At 41.0% G+C, this 19190-nt stretch overlaps 1 protein-coding gene across 12 annotated transcripts in view; it reads left to right on the top strand.

The window, feature by feature from the left end:
• Positions 1–6506, top strand: part of MAPK10 (mitogen-activated protein kinase 10) — a 415330-nt gene extending 408824 nt beyond the window's left edge. For 7 of the 12 annotated variants that reach the window (XM_069593214.1, XM_069593211.1, XM_069593210.1 and 4 more), the window contains one exon: positions 5611–6506. In XM_069593214.1, coding sequence (XP_069449315.1) covers positions 5611–5753 — 143 coding nt within the window. In that variant the 3' untranslated portion in view covers positions 5754–6506. Of the gene's footprint in view, positions 1–5605 lie in introns of all 12 variants that reach the window. The other 5 variants (XM_069593220.1, XM_069593218.1, XM_069593215.1 and 2 more) reach the window with 1 other exon arrangement.
• Positions 6507–19190: the final 12684 nt, after the last annotated feature.

Below are 19190 nucleotides of genomic sequence, written 5' to 3'. Positions count from 1 at the left end.
TTTAATTTTTAATAATGATAGAGTTTGATCCCTGAGTGAGGAAGATCCCCTGGAGAGAATGGCTACCCACTCCAGTATTCTTGCCTGGAGATTTCCATAGACAGAGGAGTCTGGCTGGCTACAGTTCATGGGGCCGCAAAGAGTTGGACACAACTGAGCAAATGAGCATGCGTGCATGCAAGCAACCATCTCTTTAAAAAAGATGGACTGATTGTAGCAATTACTAATTTCTATTGACTGCAGCCATGAAATTAAAAGACACTTACTCCTTGGAAGAAAAGTTATGACCAACCTAGATAGCATATTCAAAAGCAGAGACATTACTTTGTCAACAAAGGTCCATCTAGTCAAGGCTATGGTTTTTCTAGTGGTCATGTATGGATATGAGAGTTGGACTGTGAAGAAAGCTGAACGCCGAAGAATTGATGCTTTTGAACTGTGGTGTTGGAGAAGATTCTTGAGAGTCCCTTGGACTGCAAGGAGATCCAACCAGTCCATTCTGAAGGAGATCAGCCCTGGGATTTCTTTGGAAGGAATGATGCTGAAGCTGAAACTCCAGTACTTTGGCCACCTCATGTGAAGAGTTGACTCATTGGAAAAGACTCTGATGCTGGGAGGGATTGGGGGCAGGAGGAGAAGGGAATGACAGGATGAGATGGCTGGATGGCATCACTGACTCGATGGGTGTGAGTCTGAGTGAACTCTGGGAGCTGGTGATGGACAGGGAGGTCTGGCGTGCTGTGATTCATGGGGTTGCAAAGAGTTGGACACGACTGAGTGACTGAACTGAACTGAAGTGATTGTGTGATCAGTTTCAAGCTACTGATATGTTATCTATGAAGGCAAAATTGGAAAGAAATGCTAATAATTGACTCTCAAAAGCCACTAAAGCTGCTGTAGCATGCTGCTAGACAGTACACAAGATTCCTCCCCACCCCCCAATAGCACTATATAAATAAACTCTTTACATACAACATGAGAATGTAATGGGGAGTTTATAGAGGGACTGTTAAAAGAGAGAATCTCTTTTACATGCATTTGTGCTATACAGAGTCAGCAACAACAATTTATGGAACCATAGAAATACGATTGATAAAGATTCTGAGAAATAAAAATCAAAACTACAATGAGATATCACCTCACACCAGTCAGAGTGGCTATCATAAAAAAGCCTACAAACAGTAAGTGCTGGTGAGGTTATGGGTTAAAGGGAACCCTCCTACACTGTTGGTGGGAATGTAATTTGGTACAACTACTATGGAGAATATGGAGGCTCCTTAAAAACTAAAAATACAACTACCATAAGATCTAGCAGTCCCAATCCTGGGCATATGTCCAGAGAAAAACATGGTTTGAAAGGATACATGCATGTCCATATTCATTGCAACACTGTTTACAATAGCCAAGACAGGAAGCAACATAAAGATCCATCTATAGATGGATGCACGAAGAAGATTTGGTACACATATACAATGGAATGTTACTCAGCCTTTAAAAAAAATGAAATAATGCCTTTTGCAGCAACATGGATGGACCTGGAGATTATCATACTAAGTGGAGTAAGTCAGAGAAAGACAAATATCATATGATATTATCTAATAAATAGATAAACAAAAGGGATATATTCATACAGTAAAATATTGTCATAAAAAGAAGTGAAGTATTGATACAAATGAATCTTTTGAAAATATTAAGCTGTGTGAAAGAAACTAGTCACAAAAGACACATATTGTATGATCCCATTTATCTGATATGTTCAGAACACACAGTTTTATAAAGACAGAAAGTAAGTTAGTCATGGCCTAGGGTTGGGTGGTAAGAAATAGATTATTGGATTTCCTTTTGTGGTGATGAAAACTCTACAAAACTGATTGTTGTAATGGTTGCACAACTATATGAATAAGCTAAAAAAATGAATTATACAAATTAGATTTGTGAATCATGTCTCAGTGAAGCTGTTACACAAGGAATATGGGCAATATTTTATATTTCAAATTAAAACTAAATCTAAACTCTAGTACCATGATTTGAAAATCATCCATAGTGTAAGAATATATCATCCAGGAGATGAATAGACAGTAATCTCACTCTGTCAGCCCATACTTTGATCAAGCCTTTATTAAAATCCTGCATCTAGTTTTAATCTCTACCCTTTAATAATGATGTAGAAAAATTAAAGATGTTTCTGAGAAGCCCATCTCAGTAATGCTCAGTTATTAGAGACCATAGCTGATGAAAGAATATGAGGATGTTGGTATAATTTAATCTAAAATCAAAGGAAAAAAACAGAGCTGGGCAGTTGGGTTGTTTAATCAAGGGTTGTCTGCTGGCCTTTGAAATCTACTAGTATATGTCACGAGAGGAAATGAAGTAGCTCTGCACCATATCTGTAAAGGATATAATCAAATAAAGCTGGAATGAATTGAAGCCAGATAATTTTACGTTACTTGTGTGCTTACTGAGCAACTAAGCACACATTAGGTGGCCAAAGTATTGCCACCTGATGTGAAGTACTGACTCATTGGAAAAGCCCCTGATGCTGGGCAAAATTGAAGGCAGAAGAAGGGGAAGACAGAGGATGAGATGGTTGGATGGCATCAGCGACTTGATGGAAATGAGTTTGAGCAAGCTTCTGGAGTTGGTGATGGACAGGGAGGCCTGGCGTGCTGTAGTCCATGGAGTTGCAAAAAGTCAGACATGATTGAGTGACTGAGCTGAACTGAACTGAACTTTACGTTATATATTTTTATGATAATAAGAGTAAAAGTATTTACAAGAAGATGTTAATAAGACAGATTTAAAAATATAGAGACACTTAAGGTTAGGGGGAACTGATACTTTTAAGAGTTTAAATAACATGAAATATTGCATAGGTTTTTTGGATAAGAAAATAAAGGATACAAAAGGATATATATGAAATGATTATACTTAGAGCTCCTAGCAAAAAGACTAGAAAGTAAAATATCAAAAGTTTAATAGTTCTTATCATTAATTTGAGGATCAGTGCATATTGCTGTCTTTTTTTCCTATATTTTTTATATTTCTCATAATTTGCATAAATATGGTTATAATCAACAAAGAACAATTTAAAAAGGATCCATATAATTTGTCTTAGTTTAAGTATGTGTATCCTCTCCAGTTACTGCCACATTTTAATCACCTACCTACTCCAGGAACAAGGAGATTGTATTAAGTTCTCCACTTCATTAGATTTTTTCCCTAACTTATTAGATGTATTTGATAATACTACTGTGACTTATTCACAGGGATATATGATTTTCACCAAATACATCTCACTTTATTAGATGCTTATACTTTATATATTTTTAATAGTGAACTATTTCACAAAACATGCATTTCACCACCCGTATCACTTGAATATAAAGGCTCTATAAAGAGAAAAAGTGATTGGACTTTCCGGGGTGCTCTGGTTTAATTCAGTTTTATGATCTCCCCTGTGTGGTTCTTAAAACTACTGTAGCTCAGTAAGTATTTATTGAGTGATTACCATGAGCAGGTTTCTCCTCAGAGTTTCAAAATCTTTGTATTCCTACATAGCAGATCAATTAAAAATTTTTTGTAGTTCTTATTTGGAGATTCCCAGGTAAGCAAGCCTGATGAAAAGTAAACACACTCAAGAGGCTGACTGGTTCTGACTTCTGTTCTTTTTAACTTTCATCCACAGTCCTACCTGGATTTGCCTATATGGATTTTAAGTTTGATGTCAAATTAATGATGGTGTAATAATATTTACTTAATATACCTTCCTTTCTTAAAACTGTAGCCTCAAAGTAATTTTGATCTCTGGGAATTACCTCAGCCTATTATTTCTGGCTTATATGTGTTTGTCTTAAAAGTTGCCTGAGGGAGTTCCCTGGCAGGCCAGTGGTTAAGACTCTGTGATTCCAGTTCCTGGAGTGTGGCTTGATCCCTGGTCAGTAACTAAAATCCCACCTGCTGCCTTATGCAGGAAAAAAAAAAAAAAAAAAAAAAACCAAACATCTTCCTGAATTGAAACCATCCAGGTTCAGGTGATTTCTTTAAAGGTGTTCACTTATTTGCCCTCTTCATAGAACAGTGGTCTTCAGCCTTTAACATCAGTCTCTGGGAGCTTTTGAAAAATGCAAATGCCTTGACTCTACCCAAGGCCAGACGCATTACAATATGGGAGGTGCAAAGGGTGAATGGGGTGTTCAGTGGAGTTTTTTTTTTTTCCTTTTAGAAGCATTACAGGTGATTTCTAGGGTAGAGCAGAATTTGACAGTTATTGCATTGCTGTTATTTAGTCACTCAGTCATGTCCCACTCTCTGCAGCACCAAGGACTGCAGCACAACAGGCTTCCCTGTCCTTCACGATCTCCCAGAGCTTGCTTGAGTTCATGTCAGTGATGCCATCCAACCATTTCATCCTCTGTCATCCCCTTCTCCTGCCCTCAATCTTTCCCAGCATCAGGATCTTTTCCAATGAGCCAGTTCTTCCCATCAGGTGGCAAAGTATTGGAGCTTCAGCTTCAGCATCAGTCCTTCCAATGAATATTCAGGGTTGATTTCCTTTAGGACTGACTAGTTGGATCTCCTTGCAGGGATTCTCAAGAGTCTTCTCCAGCATCACAGTTCAAAAGCATCAGTTATTCGGTGCTCAACCTTCTTTATGGTCCACCTCTTACCACCATACATGACTATTGGAAAAACCATAGCTTTGACTAGACAGACCTCTGTGAACAAAGTAATGTCTCTCCTTTTTAATATGCTGTCTAGGTTGGCCATAGTTTTTCTTCCAAGGGGCAAGTGTCTTTTATTTTCATGCTGCAGTCACAATCTTCAGTGACTTTGGGACCCCAAAATAAAGTCTGTCACTGTTTCCATTCTTTCCCCATCTATTTGCCACGAAATGATGGGTCCAGATGCCATGATCTTCACTGTTTGAATGTTGAGTTTTAAGCCAGCTTGTTCACTCTCCTCTTTCACCTCCATCAGGAGGCTTTTTAGTTTCTCTTTACTTTCTGCCATAAGGGTGGTGTCATCTGCATATCTGAGGTTATTGATATTTCTCCCAGCAACACTGATTCCAGCTTGTGCTTCATCCAGCCCAGCGTTTCTCATGATGTACTCCGCATATTATAAGTTAAATAAGCAGAGTGACAATATACAGCCTTGATGTACTCCTTTCCCAATTTTGAATTATTGCATTAACCCTTGAATAACTTGTGACCAGGGACACTGTGTTGTTATCCTCGTGTTCACAGTCTAATGTACTGCTCTGTGTTAGTGGTTTTATGAGGACTTGTCAAATGAATGATGGAGCAGACATCCCCTATCTAGGGTCCCAACCTTCAGGATCTAATAATGCCTGATGATCTGAGGTGGAGCTGATGTAATAATAATAGAAATAAAATGCACAGTAAAGGCAAGGCGCATGAGTCATCCCCAAACCACCCCCCCCCCCCTTATTGCTCTGTGGAAGAATTGTCTTCCATGAAACTGGTCCCTCTTGCCAAAAAGGTTGGGGACCACTGCCTTATCGTACGTGCACACACTTGGCCGCTGAGTGACATCCAGCTGAGTCTAGTTCCAGGTTTAGTCATGTCGGTCTTCGTTTTCTTAGCACAGGTGCAGCCGTGAACAGCAGTGAGAGTCTCCCTCCTTCCTCATCCGTCAACGACATCTCCTCCATGTCCACCGACCAGACCCTGGCATCTGACACTGACAGCAGCCTGGAAGCCTCGGCAGGACCCCTGGGTTGTTGCAGGTGACTAGCCGCCTGCCTGCGAAACCCAGCGTTCTTCAGGAGATGATGTGATGGAACACACACACAGACACTCACGCACACACGCAAACGCAGACACGCAACGACAAGAACGTGGCAAGGGAGAGAATCCGAGTCTAAAATTGAAACACATCTTTCAGCCTGCTTCTTCTCCAGAGTTCTGTATTGCAGCTAAGCCAAATGTATATTTAACTCCTAGTTGCTCTTGCTTTGGTATTCTTCCAATGATGCTTTTACTACAGAAAGCAAATCAAACACAATTAGAGAAGCCTTCTCCATAAAGTGTAATTTTAATGGCTGCAGAACTAGTGACCTGTAACTGCCCTTTCAAATGGCATGACAAGGTGTGCAGTGGCCCCATCCAGCATGTGTGTGTCTCTATCTTGCATCTACCTGCTCCTATTGGCCTAGTCAGATGGATGTAGATACAGATCCGCATGTGTCTGTATTCATACAGCACCACTTACTTAGAGATGCTACTGTCAGTGTCCTCAGGGCTCTCCCAAGACATCACGCACTGGGGTACCACATGGTCCATTTCATGTGATCTATTACTCTGACATAAACCCATCTGTAATATATTGCCAGTATATAAGCTATTTAGTTTGTTAATTGATTAAGCTGTATGTCTTATAAGAAAATGTGTAAAGGGTGGAATATGGGGAGGGAGTGAGTTCTCTTGGACCCTTGAAGATGTAGCTTCCAAATCTGAACTGATTAAATGGCACCTGTAAACCAATTTGTAGAAAGAACATATGTGATGCTTACGTACAGTGCGGGGTGGGAGAGGGTAACAGTTTCCAGGTACTGAATGGTTTGACCTTTACGAAGGAAGGTAGGCATAACAGCTGAGGGTCTTTTCTCTGATAGTGAGTGGGTAGGAGAGGCTAGGGTAGTGTGGCCACGTGGGAGGAAGAGCTAAAGGAAGTATGACCCAGATTCTAGGAGACGCCGACATTCCTGTTTTAGAAAGGAGACCCTCATTTGTCTTTTGCAAATTATGTGTCACAACTGAGAAGAGATTGGCAGCTAGTGAGGCAGGGTTAGTGCGTCCATATCTGATGGGAACCCTTCTCTGAAATAGAGGGGGGCTGCCTCTACATGGTATCCCTAACAAAAAATGAGTTTGCCTAGGCTATTTTTAGATTGTGGGTTGTGTTTTCCATGACTGTGCTATTTTCCGTGTTTATACCTTGTCAAGGTTTTATTTTGAGAAGAAATATTACTTCCCTCTTCTGGAATTAAAAAAAAAATTACTTAAAAAAAATACCCAAAGCCCAGGGCGATCCTCAGGTTAGCATTTGAAAACATCCACAGACATTCCTCAGGGGTTTCCCCGACTCCTTAAAGTGGCCAATGTCTCATGTTTATTTTTTCATAAATTTCACCAATTCAAGAAGGGCTGATCATCTGAGTTTTGTACCACAAGTTGACGTGACAGCAATAACTCTGCCCATAAGTTACTGCTGCTAAATAGCTTTAGCAATAGAGTGTCTTAAAAGCCATGAAGCATTGATGTCAATGTTTAGCAAAATCTCCTGAACTTAGCTCAAAAATAAATGAAAGTGCTTTCCCAGGCACTTGAAGGAGGCACTGTGAAACATCCTGGTTCCATACAAGGCCATACCAGGATAACTTCTCAGCAATAACAGGACCAGGTCGACCCTTCTCCTCTTATTCACTCTAGTGAAGTATCCATCACAACTGTTTGCACTCTGACCATTTTGGTGCTCACCAATGTGGTAGTATTTCAGCTGAAGAAGAAGCGAAACACACAGGATGGTTGGTTGAGTGTGAGATGACGGGCAAATGGAATCCCTCTGAAAACAGAGCAGACAGGAATGCCAGTGCTCTGAAAACTGCCTTAAACACAACGATAAGGAAGCCGTATCTCTTCCTAAGCAATAGAATCAACTCCCACCATTGCCACAGGAGCAATGCTGCCATTTACCAGGGATTGCTTCGCACCATAGATTTCATGACAAGAGGTCATTTGTTCAAAATGGAGAGAAAAATTAGTAGACTGTGCAGTTTGTCCCCTGGAATAGAAGTGGCCCAGTGTCTCTATCTTGCTGCCCTTGCTTTTGGTTAATATTGCAGACAATCTGATTGGGAAAATGCTTCCACATTCGCATGAGTTCTCTCAATTTTCTTTGTGTCACACTTTCTCAACCCTCCCTCTTAGTCCCCCTCCCCCTTTAAAGTTTCTCTTCTCTGCTTTCCTTTTTCTTTGTTTATCTCCTTTCTCTGCGCTCTTCTCTTGCTATACCTGTGGCGTCTCCCCTCCTGGCCCTTTAACCACATGAGATTAAGTGCAGAGAGCACGAAGCTGTTGAAAGAGAGTGAATCCCAGGGAGAATTTCATCAGCCACAAAACAACACCAGGAGACAAAAGGAAATCTCCAGCCAGCGTCTTCAAACCACTCGACAGTTAGACTCTCATGTATGTGGAAGTGATTTTTTTTCCACTCAGATGAAACCAGGCAAGAACTACCTAAAGTCCCCCACCATTACTTGCTACGTCCAATTGCTACTTACTTACTTCTCTAAACTCGACTAGTCTGGCCTCTCTTGTTGTCTCTTGGAAACGGGTTACCTTTAGCCAGAACTCCCTCCAGTCAAGGAAAAATGGAACAACCTTTATATTGAGATATCATGTATTACAAAGCAAGCTAAGGGTTAGCTTCTTGACAGCTTCTACAATTAATTTTCCTAGATTATCAAAGCAACAGGCGATAGGCCAACAGAAAGAACCATCATTGCAGAAGTCCCCACCCTTCACAATCTTGGGTCCATTTTATTCGAGTCACTTCAGGAGGTGATTATGTTGTTACCAGATCCACAGAATATACTATGTTCTGCACTGAATCTTCTTTTCTTGAAAAAACAATTATTTCTGGTGCAGTCACCCATTCCTTCAAAAGGCGTCTCCTGCTTTTCAGGTAGGGGGTGTCAGGTCACTCTTAGGAAAAGTGAGATTCCTGCCTATGGTTGGGGTTCCTTTCAGAATGCGAAGTTGGCCTGACCTTCCTTAAAGGGCAAGTAGTTTCATAGTGATCCTTCAAGAAATGTTTTGTAGTATTTTACAGGAGGGATAGCTACATGCCCATGTGCAGGAGAAACTAGATTTTTGAGAGAGCTTGGCAAAACCACCACCACCACTTTGATATTTCTATATATATTCTGTTGGCCAATGTGTCCAAAAGAGATACACTGGCCTAATAACCAAATTTTTTCTTGTGGAATAAAAACTGATAATAATCTTGCATCTTCAAGAATCTGATAACTGAGCTTTGAGAGAATGTACCCCATAGGTGGACCAGGGCCTGGTCTGTTACCTCCACTTGGAGTAAACTATTTAATTGAAGGCCAGGGAGCTGTATAGTTTTTTCTCAGTCTGTTATCATTATCAGAAAACTATTACCTAAGGATACTGATGGCAGCTGACTGGTAAATCAGAAAATAGGCCTTGACAAATAGAATAAGTAGAATAGGTGAGATTAGATAAATCCTTTTATGACTTGCCAGGGAAGGGGTGGGGGGCAGAATGAGCAAAATGGACTTTAAAATTTTAAATAGTCATTGCAAAATCTAAATTATTCCAAATCTATTTCTGTGTAATTCTCAACATACAATAATCTAAATCTTAGAAGCATCATGCTCTGTGATGAATGCTATCAACCAGGTTAGCTGAAGAGAATTTATCTTGTATAGCTCAGAGAAAGGGATTAAATAGACTGAGGAATCTTTGATTCCAACCACTTTGGGTCTGAAGAGAAATCTCCACCCTACCCTGCTCACAATGCACAATGTGCGTATTTTCCACAGAGATTATTGAACCCAGAATGGAAACTCTTTCTCTAAGAACAACAATCAACTTATAATGTACATAGTTACACTAATTATTTTCCATGTGATTAAAATATAAGATTTTATCTCTTTTAGCACTTGGACAGTTTTTTGGCTGTCTGAAATGGCTCACTTTGACTCATTTCCTTGGTCAACAAGCTGAAATGGAAGATCTCTGTATATGAACTCCTGTACATCTAACTTTTGATTATGTGGGACCAATGGCCAGTATATCCTAATGGACAGAAATCTCCCACCCCTAGTTAGCACTGAACTGTTCACCTTGCCATGTATATCTTGCAACAAGACCTAACTTACACCTGCCTGTTACTCTGCATGATTGGACTCCAAAGACCATTACAAATGATGAGAATTGTCCTGTGTCTGTGTTTATGAAATGAACTTAAAACACACACACACATTCATACACATCTCACCTTTATAGTTCTAGATCAACCCTGGGAAGCAAAACTATGCACATCCAGTTTCTTTGCAAGGTCTTAATGGTGAGAATTGAAAGTCAGCCTGATAGATCAAATGCACTTCAGTGATGTTTAATAAGGACTGAAATTATTTAAATCATTTATGTCCTTTCTCTTTTTCATTTTGTGTGTGTGTGTTTTTTTTTTCCTTTTTTATTTTCAAGATGTTGGTGAAACAAGAGGATGAATGGGGGGAGAACTTTGGCTTTTTTGAACTCTTTGTAGGTGGATATGAAGTCAATACATTGTGATTTCTGTTTCTTATGAACTATTAAAAAACAGAGCAAATCTGCTTCTAGTAACATAAAACCAAATCCAAACCCAGACTGTTGGAGTTTGCCTGTTGCTAACTATTGTCGTGCTGCTCATTGTCTTGGGTTTTATGTCCTGACAGTAGCTCTGAAGCATATCACATGATTTCATTGTGCAGTCTGATTGTGCCAGGGAATAAATGAGAAATGAGGAGTGACCTACTTTCTCACTTTGGGTAATGAGTGTGTAATACATATGTGACCATGTAGAAAGCTCTACTTTCATTTGAGACTAGTTTCTTCTAATCTCATTACTCAAGAGAGAGGTCAAAGTTGTCTGTGTGTGTGTGTGTCTATGTGGTAGTTAACCTTACTCCTCAGTGAATTTATGATTTTATGTCTTGATAAGGTCAGCAAACCCATGTCAAGCTGGAAACATCTAAAAAATTGAGGAATGGCCTTTTATTTCTGTAAATACAATGTTTTATTTAACCAGCTAACCATTACAAAGAAAATCTGGAAGATAAACATACCTATTCTTCTGAGTTAACACAATTTAGTTTGGGTGAACTCCGGGAGTTGATGATGGATGGGGAGGGCTGGCGTGCTGCGATTCATGGGGTCGCAAAGAGTCGGACACGACTGAGTGACTGAATTGAACTGAACTGAACCTTTTATATATGAGAAAAATAGAAACCAAAAGCCATTTGTTATCTCTGGCATAGCTTCTATTTTAAATCACATATCTTTACTCTGTTAATAAGATAAGTTTAAAAGTGGCCAAGTATAGGTACCTGAAAATACAATTTTAAGAAGGGGAATCGCATTCCATAAGACTGCTTATGGAGAAAAAGGATCAGAAGGAGTTATTGGTGTATACCAGGTGCCATGAAAAGTTACCAAATATGTGGGTCATTTTGACTGCATTTACAGTGAGAATAAAAATATCTTGAAAACTACCTTTCTTGCTTGTGCAACAGCCATTCTAGAAGGAGGATTCTGTTTGCTCAGCAGTTGCACTGGGTTACACTCAAGGTGGACCTCCCTGGTGGCTCAGACGGTAAAGCGTCTATCTACAATGTGAGAGACCCGGGTTCAATCCCTGGGCCAGGAAGATCCCCTGAAGAAGGCAACGGTACCCCCACTCTAGTACTCTTGCCTGGAAAATCCCATGGACAGAGGAGCCTGGTAGGCTGCAGTCCATGGGGTCACTAAGAGTCGGACACAACTGAACGACTTCACTTTCACTTATACTCAAGGTAGAGGTTTTTGACCTTATGGATTTATCAGAAAGCTACTTGTTGCATCTCTTTCCTCTCCGAAGTTTGAAAGGCATACCTGGAAGGCATTTGCAAGTAGGGAAACACACTGAAAACGCTATTGTCTCAGATCAGTTCACATCAGGGACCGCTGAACATGGCAAGTCATCTCCCCAGGTCCAGACTGAATTTGGTCTGTTCATCCTTGTAGATCAGTGTCTTCTCTTTTGCTACTGAAACAAACTGTTGACATGCACAGTTCCTAAGCACATGAAGTGTGATGGTACATACGCAAGAATCAAACCCCACTTTGGCATTTCCCATCCTCTCTTGTCACATATTAAAGACTTGTTTATCATAGTACAAAACTTAATGTAAAATAAGTCTGAAATGCCATTGAGAAGATTCAAATTTTACTCCATGGTTCACTTCCTTGACACTGAACTTCTGGTTCTGCCCTTCTTTTTCTTCTTTTTGCCCAATGATCCACGTTGTCTGCAACTCAAAAGCAGATATAAAATGTTATTCATCTTAAAAACTCTCCACACTCTTCCTAGAAAAGTGTATCTCTCACAATTTGCTTTCATGAACACTTTTATATTTGCATTTGTCAAAGGGTTATTTATGAACAACTAACTATACACAAAATCAATTTTTATAAACCAAATAATATCTTACATGGACTGAGGAAACTATTGATATTAAAGTGCTTCTTTTATAAAAGGAAGACTTTCAAAAAGCAATTGCTTATTTCTTAATGTTAGTATTTTGCAAACTTGGATTTGGTGCAAATCAAGCTCTCAGAAAATTGCTCTAAATTTCTAATTTAAATTCTGAGTTACATTCATAAGTGGCACATTCATTCACTCCAAAGGCATTTGTTGAACATCTCTCTATGTGTCCTTGGTAGGAGATGAATACAACATAGTTCTTATCCTCACAACTTCAGAGTAAATAAAGCTTAACAGTTTAAAAAAAAGTGGTTGAAGCAAAATATCTTTAACTCATCTGTTACTTTCTTTGAAAATAATAATGTGTTCAAATTAGTGGCATGATTTGAATGATTCCATTTTTATTATTCTCTTAAAGCAAATGAAACACAGAATCTGCTTCTTTAGATGTTATCATTTTGTCTAATTGTACATAATTACAATTAATGAAGGGCTTCCCTGGTGACTCAGCAGTAAAGAATTCTGCCTGCCAATGCAGATGTGGGTTGGATCCCTGGGTTGGGAAGATCTCCTGGAGAAGGAAATGTCAACCCACTCTAGTATTCTTGCCTGGGAAAACCCATGCACAGAGGAGCCTGGGCACAGTCCATGGGGTGCCAAAAAGTTGGACAAGACTTAGCAACTAAACAACAACAAACAAATTTCAGTCTTCAGAAAAAAGGAGAAATGTGATGGCATTTTGACACCTTACCAATGACTTGTGATATTTGTATCCTCAGGGAAAAATAGGTAAGAGGTTCAGAGGCTAAAAAACCACAACAAAAATAGCATGGATGCTTTTTTCTACATAATATAAAATTCATTTTGATACATGTTTCTTTTGAGAGCTATTGGGCCTGAATGCTGAGCTTGAGGCTCATATTTCAAAATATCCAAGTTAGTAAATAACATCACAGCAGATACTGGAGTCTCTCTGCACTGATGTTCTCATAGGAAGCCAAATCTTTGAAATTTGTTCAGTCTGTGATGGTTGTTGGAGCCCTAAAATACGGTAGACTTTAGTCATTTGTTATTTTCTGTTAGAAACTCCAACTCAGAACATCACTGAATATGTGAACCAGAAACTTGACATTGAACTCTGAACATTCACTCACTGACCCATGCCACAGATATTGATTAAGTACTTCAGTCTTCTCATGATTGTTCTATGCACACTGAAAAAGTGAAAGTGAAAGTCATTCAGTCATGTCCGACTCTTTGTGACCCCACAGACTATATAGTCCATGGGATTCTCCAGGCCAGAATACTGGAGTGGGTAGCCTTTCCCTTCTCCAGGGGATCTTCCCAGCCCAGGGATGGAACCCAGGTTTCCCTCAATGCTGATGGATTCTTTACCGGCTGAGCCATAAGGGAAGCCCAAGAATACTGGAGTGGGTATCCTATCCCTTCTCCAGCGGATCTTCCTGACCCAGGAATCGAACCGGGGTTTCCTGCATTGCAGGCAGATTCTTTACCAACTGAGCAATGAGGGATGCTCAAGGTCCTGTATAGCACTAAGAGAACAGACAAAGTAGTTAAAAGGATAAGGCATGATAAGGCGTATCATTTAGATGAGGTGATCAGGGCAAGGTTCTCAGAAGAGGTGATATTTGAGCGGAGACCTGAATAAAGTGAGGGAATGAGTTATATTAGTATCTGAGGGACAAGCAAGTTCAGAGGCCTTGGAGCAAGAGTTTGTTTGTATATATAAAGAATGAGTCTTGTGAGTAAAAGGCTTCCCCAGTGACTACTCAGTGGTAAAGAATGTGCCTGGCCAGTTCAGGAGACTGGGGAGATGTGGGTTTGATCCCTGGATTGGGAAGATCCCTAGGAAGAGGAAATGGCAGCCCACTCCAGTATTCTTGGCAGGAAAATTCCACGGACAGGGGAGCCCGGTGGGCTGCAGTCTAGGGGATCTCAAAGTGTCAGACAAAACCGAGCACACACTACCTCTTGTGAATAAAGCAGAATGGACAAGACAAGTGTGATAATAAATGAAACTGAAGAGGTAGAAAGAGTAAGAGCATGACAAGATCCTGGGATTTGATCTATCATGGGAAGATGATGGATAGAGTTGAGCATGGAAATGCCATAGTTTTTCTTTTTAAAAAGTACCTCCCTTGCTGCTGAATAGAGAGAGGAGGTTAAGAAAAAAGACAAGAATGGAAACAAAGAATCCATTGTAAGGTGTATCAGGAGTCCAGAAAAGCATGATGGAACTTGGGCTAAGAAGAGCTGGTGCTGAGAAGGAGCAGGAGTCAGAGTCTAATTAATACGTTGTGAAGGCAGAGTTGACAAGATCTGTTGATGGATTGAAATGTGATACGGAAGAAAGAGATGAAGGAATGATTGTATTTTTAAGAAATCTAAGCTGCAAGGTAAATGATGGTGCAGTTGACTGAGAACAATGGGCTAGGAACATATTTGTGAAGAAATTCATATTTCTTGTTGGAAATGTCAGTTCATTAGATACTCCTATGAAGTAGCTAGAGTTTCTACGAGGTTGGAGGTAGGAAAGAAGTTGAACGGAAACATAAATTTGAGAGTCATAAGTGTTGATTGAAACAAGGAGATTATAAGAGGCTTAAGAGGTTGAGGGTAGGTGAAGAAGAGTCCAAAGATGAATGTTTCTCTTGTTCCAACATACAGAGGTCAGGAAGAGGAGGGTGTTCTAAAGAATGTCTAGTAAAGCAGAGGGAAAACCAGGAACACGTGCTGTCCTGGAAGCCAAACAAAGTGTTTCAAAAATGAGGGAGTGGACACCACAGACAATGTCACTGAACAGCTAAGATGGAGACGGAAGACAGACAATTGGACTTGATTTTATGAAGGCCATGGCTGACCTTGACTACGGTAGTTTCTCTGCAATTTTGAGCGAGATAGCATGATTCCACCGAGTTCAAGAGAACATGGGAAGCCAGCAGTTAGAAATGAGGTCAGAAAATTCAAGTTTTTTTTTTTTTTTCTGAAGAGTGAAGCAGAAGAATGATGTTGAAATTAGACATATGTATATATAGATAAGATGAAAGGATTTTTTAAAAAGTTACCAAAATATAAGTATGTATGGATGGGCTTAATAGTTAAGAGCAAAACATCTAATGCAAGAGAGAAAGAATATCTATTTGAAGGAGCGATATTCTGGAATAGGAGAGGTGTGCTCTCAAAGAGGAATCGTTGGCCTGGGTGGAGCAGGCAGCACGGTTTTGGGAACAAGAGCTAAGATGGGTGTACAGTGCAGGCGTAGTTTGTCTGGTAGATATGACGATGAAACATTAAAACGGACTTCCCTAGTCGTCCAGAGGTAAAAACTTCACCTTCCAATGCAGGGAGTATGGGTTTGATCCCTGGTTGGGGAGCTAAAATCTCATGTGCTTTGTGGATTTTTTTTTCCCCTCAGTAAAAAGAGGCCATCGGTAAGTAAGTTTATATAAGTAAGATTATCAGCTGAATATGAGGATAGAAAGAGCTCATGGGGCTTATGAAGTGTGAAATAGATCTTAAAATTTACAAAAATAAGTTATTGGACAACAATGAGAGGGAAATGAGACATTTTTATATAAGGTAGACAAGTCAGTCAGTGGTCTTTGCGCTTCAGCCACGTTTAGTTTTTTAGATGAAGGTTAGGAGGAAGCAGAAATTGGATTTAGCCAAAGTTGAGTTCTTTTCTTTGCTTCCCAGGTGAGTGGAGTGGTGGAAGAGAAGGTGAAGGGATTTGAGAGTAGAGTGTGTGAGCACGTACTCAGTTATGTCTGACTCTTTGGCACCCCACGAGCTGTAAACCACCAGGTTCCTTGGTCCATGGAATTTCCCAGGCAGGAATACTGGGATGGGTTGCCATTTCCTAATCCAAGGAATAAATATGATGGACAGCCACAGAAGCTAAGTTGGTCAAGGAGGGAAGTGATGCCATGAGGGATGGCATGAGGGGATAATAATTTGGGAAAATTTAGGCAAGTCCATGGCTCTGAGATACTTTGGGAGTGTTCAAGAGTTGTTGGAGTGATGGTGCAAAAAGGAGTGATCTAGAAAGAGAAGAGGTGATAATCAGAGATTGGATGCTTGGTGACATTTTGGTGATGGTGCAGTTATTTTTAGGCTGTATATTATCACCTCACTTGTTTAATTTGTATGCAGAGGACATCATATGAAATGCTAGGCTTGAGAGTCCCTTGGACTGCAAGGAGATCAAACCAGTCAATCCTAAAGGAATCATCTCTGAATAGTCACTGGAAGGACTGATGCTGAAGCTGAAACTCCAATAATTTGAACATCTGATGCAAAAGCCGACCCATTAGAAAAGACTCCGATGCTGGGAAAGACTGAGGGCAGGAGGAGAAGGGGATGACAGAGGATGAGATGGTTAGATAACATCACCGAGTCAGTGGACTTGATCAAACTTTGGGAGATAGTGAAGGACAAGGAAGCCTGGCATTCTGCAGTTCATGGGGTCACTGTATCGGACACGACTTAGTGACCCAAGAAGAGCAACAACTTTTTGTAACGCCATGGTGTGAGGTCAACCTTGGGCATAGGTGGCTGATGTTTGGGCAGAGGAGAGTAAGATTTTTCAGGACCGAATAGGTTGAGGAGCTGTTTGGCCAGAGGTGAGGACAAACAGCTGATTGGATGCTAAAAATACTCTTTCCTGTGACATGTACTTCCAAGAAGGCTCTTAGGGAGGTGAGAGGATCAACGCTCCAAAAGGAGCAATAAAAAGCAAAGAGAGACCTTCCTCTCCGTCAGGCTAATGATAATTGTGGGAATTATCATTTGTGTTGAATTGTCTTGTGGGAAGGAAAAATAGGCCATCCTGGAGAGGGCTGCAGGACAGCCATGTCTTTAGGACATAGCTGCTTCAGGAAAGATGTAGAGGGGACACTGGCAGATCTAGAAGGTGTAATGGAAAGGTTGGGGGATGGGGGAGGGATCAGAGTTTGAAGCAAATGTGGGAATGTGCTGAGCAAGACGGGGATGAGCTCACAGGCAGAGACGAGCGACATGGGCCATTAGCTACTTTGATGAAAAGTAACAGAGGGTGAGGGCTTCCCAGGTGGCCCAGCAGCATCCACCTGCCAATGAAGGAGTTATGGGTCGATCCCTGGGTCAGGAAGATCCCCTGAAAAGGAAATGGCAACCCACTCCAAGAATTCTTGCCTGGGAAATCCCATGGGCAGAGGAACCTGGCAGGCTATAGTCCATAGGGTCACAAAAGAGTCAGACATGACTGGACAGCTAAATGGCAACAACAACAGAGGGTGAAGTGTTCTTCACGTCTATTAGCCTGTTCTATTCAATTAGCCTGTTCTAATTGGCTAAGAGTCGTTAGCCAATTCTAATGACTCTTGTGGAGGCAGGGAACGTGTATGTTGGGAGGAAAGGGCTAGGATGGACTTGGTGTTTTCACAGATTCCTCAAGGGCTCCCCTCAGAGCCAAGAGATAGCTTTGCTCCAAGCAAATAGTCCAACTTGACTCTTCACTCAGACAATTCAGTGTTATCCTGTTACCTGTACTCTCCACTTAAGAAAGGGACCCCTAAGATAAAACAAAAGGACTTCTACCCGTGTGGGCTGGTCTCACCTGGGCTTGAGCCTCAAGGGGCTATGATGACAGCAGGTACACACAGTCCATAAATAAAGAGTGTCATTCAGCCCTGGACCTGAGCCATAAATGGGATGTTAACACACTTTTCATTGGCTAAACTTTCTGCTCAAAGCTCTAAAGTAGGTTCAGTAAAGTCAGGCTGCCTGGGAAACTGTTCATTATCCAAGTCACTTGGCAACAAGAGGCCCTTCAGCTGGGCAGTGCTAACACTTGGCTCATTTCCCACTGGTCCCATTAAGAAGACTATAAAGAGAATAATGAAAGAGACCTCCAGGAGCCAGCAATCCAGCACTCTTTCCCTGTGGTTTGTGAATTCAAACAACACAAAACACTTCACACCCTGGCTGCTTCCTTTGAATAAAAGGTTAGAAGCCGCCTGGGACCTAAGTGTGTTTTCAAGTCTCACAGGGTGCAAGAAGGTTGATAGGTAGAAGGCCACCTCGACGGCACAGGCTGGATAGGTCATCTTGTGTATTTGAAAAGGCCCCCTCCCTAGAGTCTGTAGCACAAGCACCTTCGTACATGCTGTTCCACGTGTACTCCAGGGAGGTCCTGGCTCCAAGCTGCCCCCTGTTGATTACCTCCAACCTATCCTTTATGGCTCATGTCATAGCCATGGCTCTGCAGTGCCTTGCCCAGCCTCACCTCTGTGATCTTTTAACATCTGCAATACATCTCATGCGGAAATTATTGTAAATTAGGCCGAGCACCGAAGAAATGATGCTTTTGAACTGTGGTGCTGGAAAAGACTCTTGAGAGTTCCTGGGACTGCAAGTAGATCAAACTAATCAGTCCTAAAGGAAATCAACCCTGAATAGTCATTTAGAAGAGCTGTTGCTGAAGCTCTGATACTTTGGCCACCTAATGCAAACAGCCGATTCATTGGAAAAAACTCTGATGCTGGAAAAGATTGAAGGTAAAAGGAGAAGGGGGTGGCAGAAGATGAGATGGTTAGATAGCCATCACTGACTCAAGGGACATGTTGTTGTTCAGTCACTAAGTTGCATCTGACTCTGCAACGCTGTGAACTGCAACACGCCAGGCATTCCTGTCCTTCAATATCTCCTCGGATTTGCTCAGATTCATGTGAATGAATCTGTGAATGATTCATGTGAATCTGAGCAAACTTAGCTTCCTGCTAGTCTAGAATGTGGAATCCTTCAACGAATATTCACTAAAGGTGATGCTGATATGACTGTAGGCATGTTCACTGGCCCACATCCTTAGGCACTTTCACTGTATTTTACCTATACCTTTAATGCCCCTTGTC

Source organism: Ovis canadensis, chromosome 6, assembly GCF_042477335.2.
Source record: "Ovis canadensis isolate MfBH-ARS-UI-01 breed Bighorn chromosome 6, ARS-UI_OviCan_v2, whole genome shotgun sequence".
NCBI lineage: Eukaryota > Metazoa > Chordata > Mammalia > Artiodactyla > Bovidae > Ovis > Ovis canadensis.
Note: the sequence above shows the minus strand (reverse complement) of the source record. Positions and strands in the feature narration are given on the sequence as shown.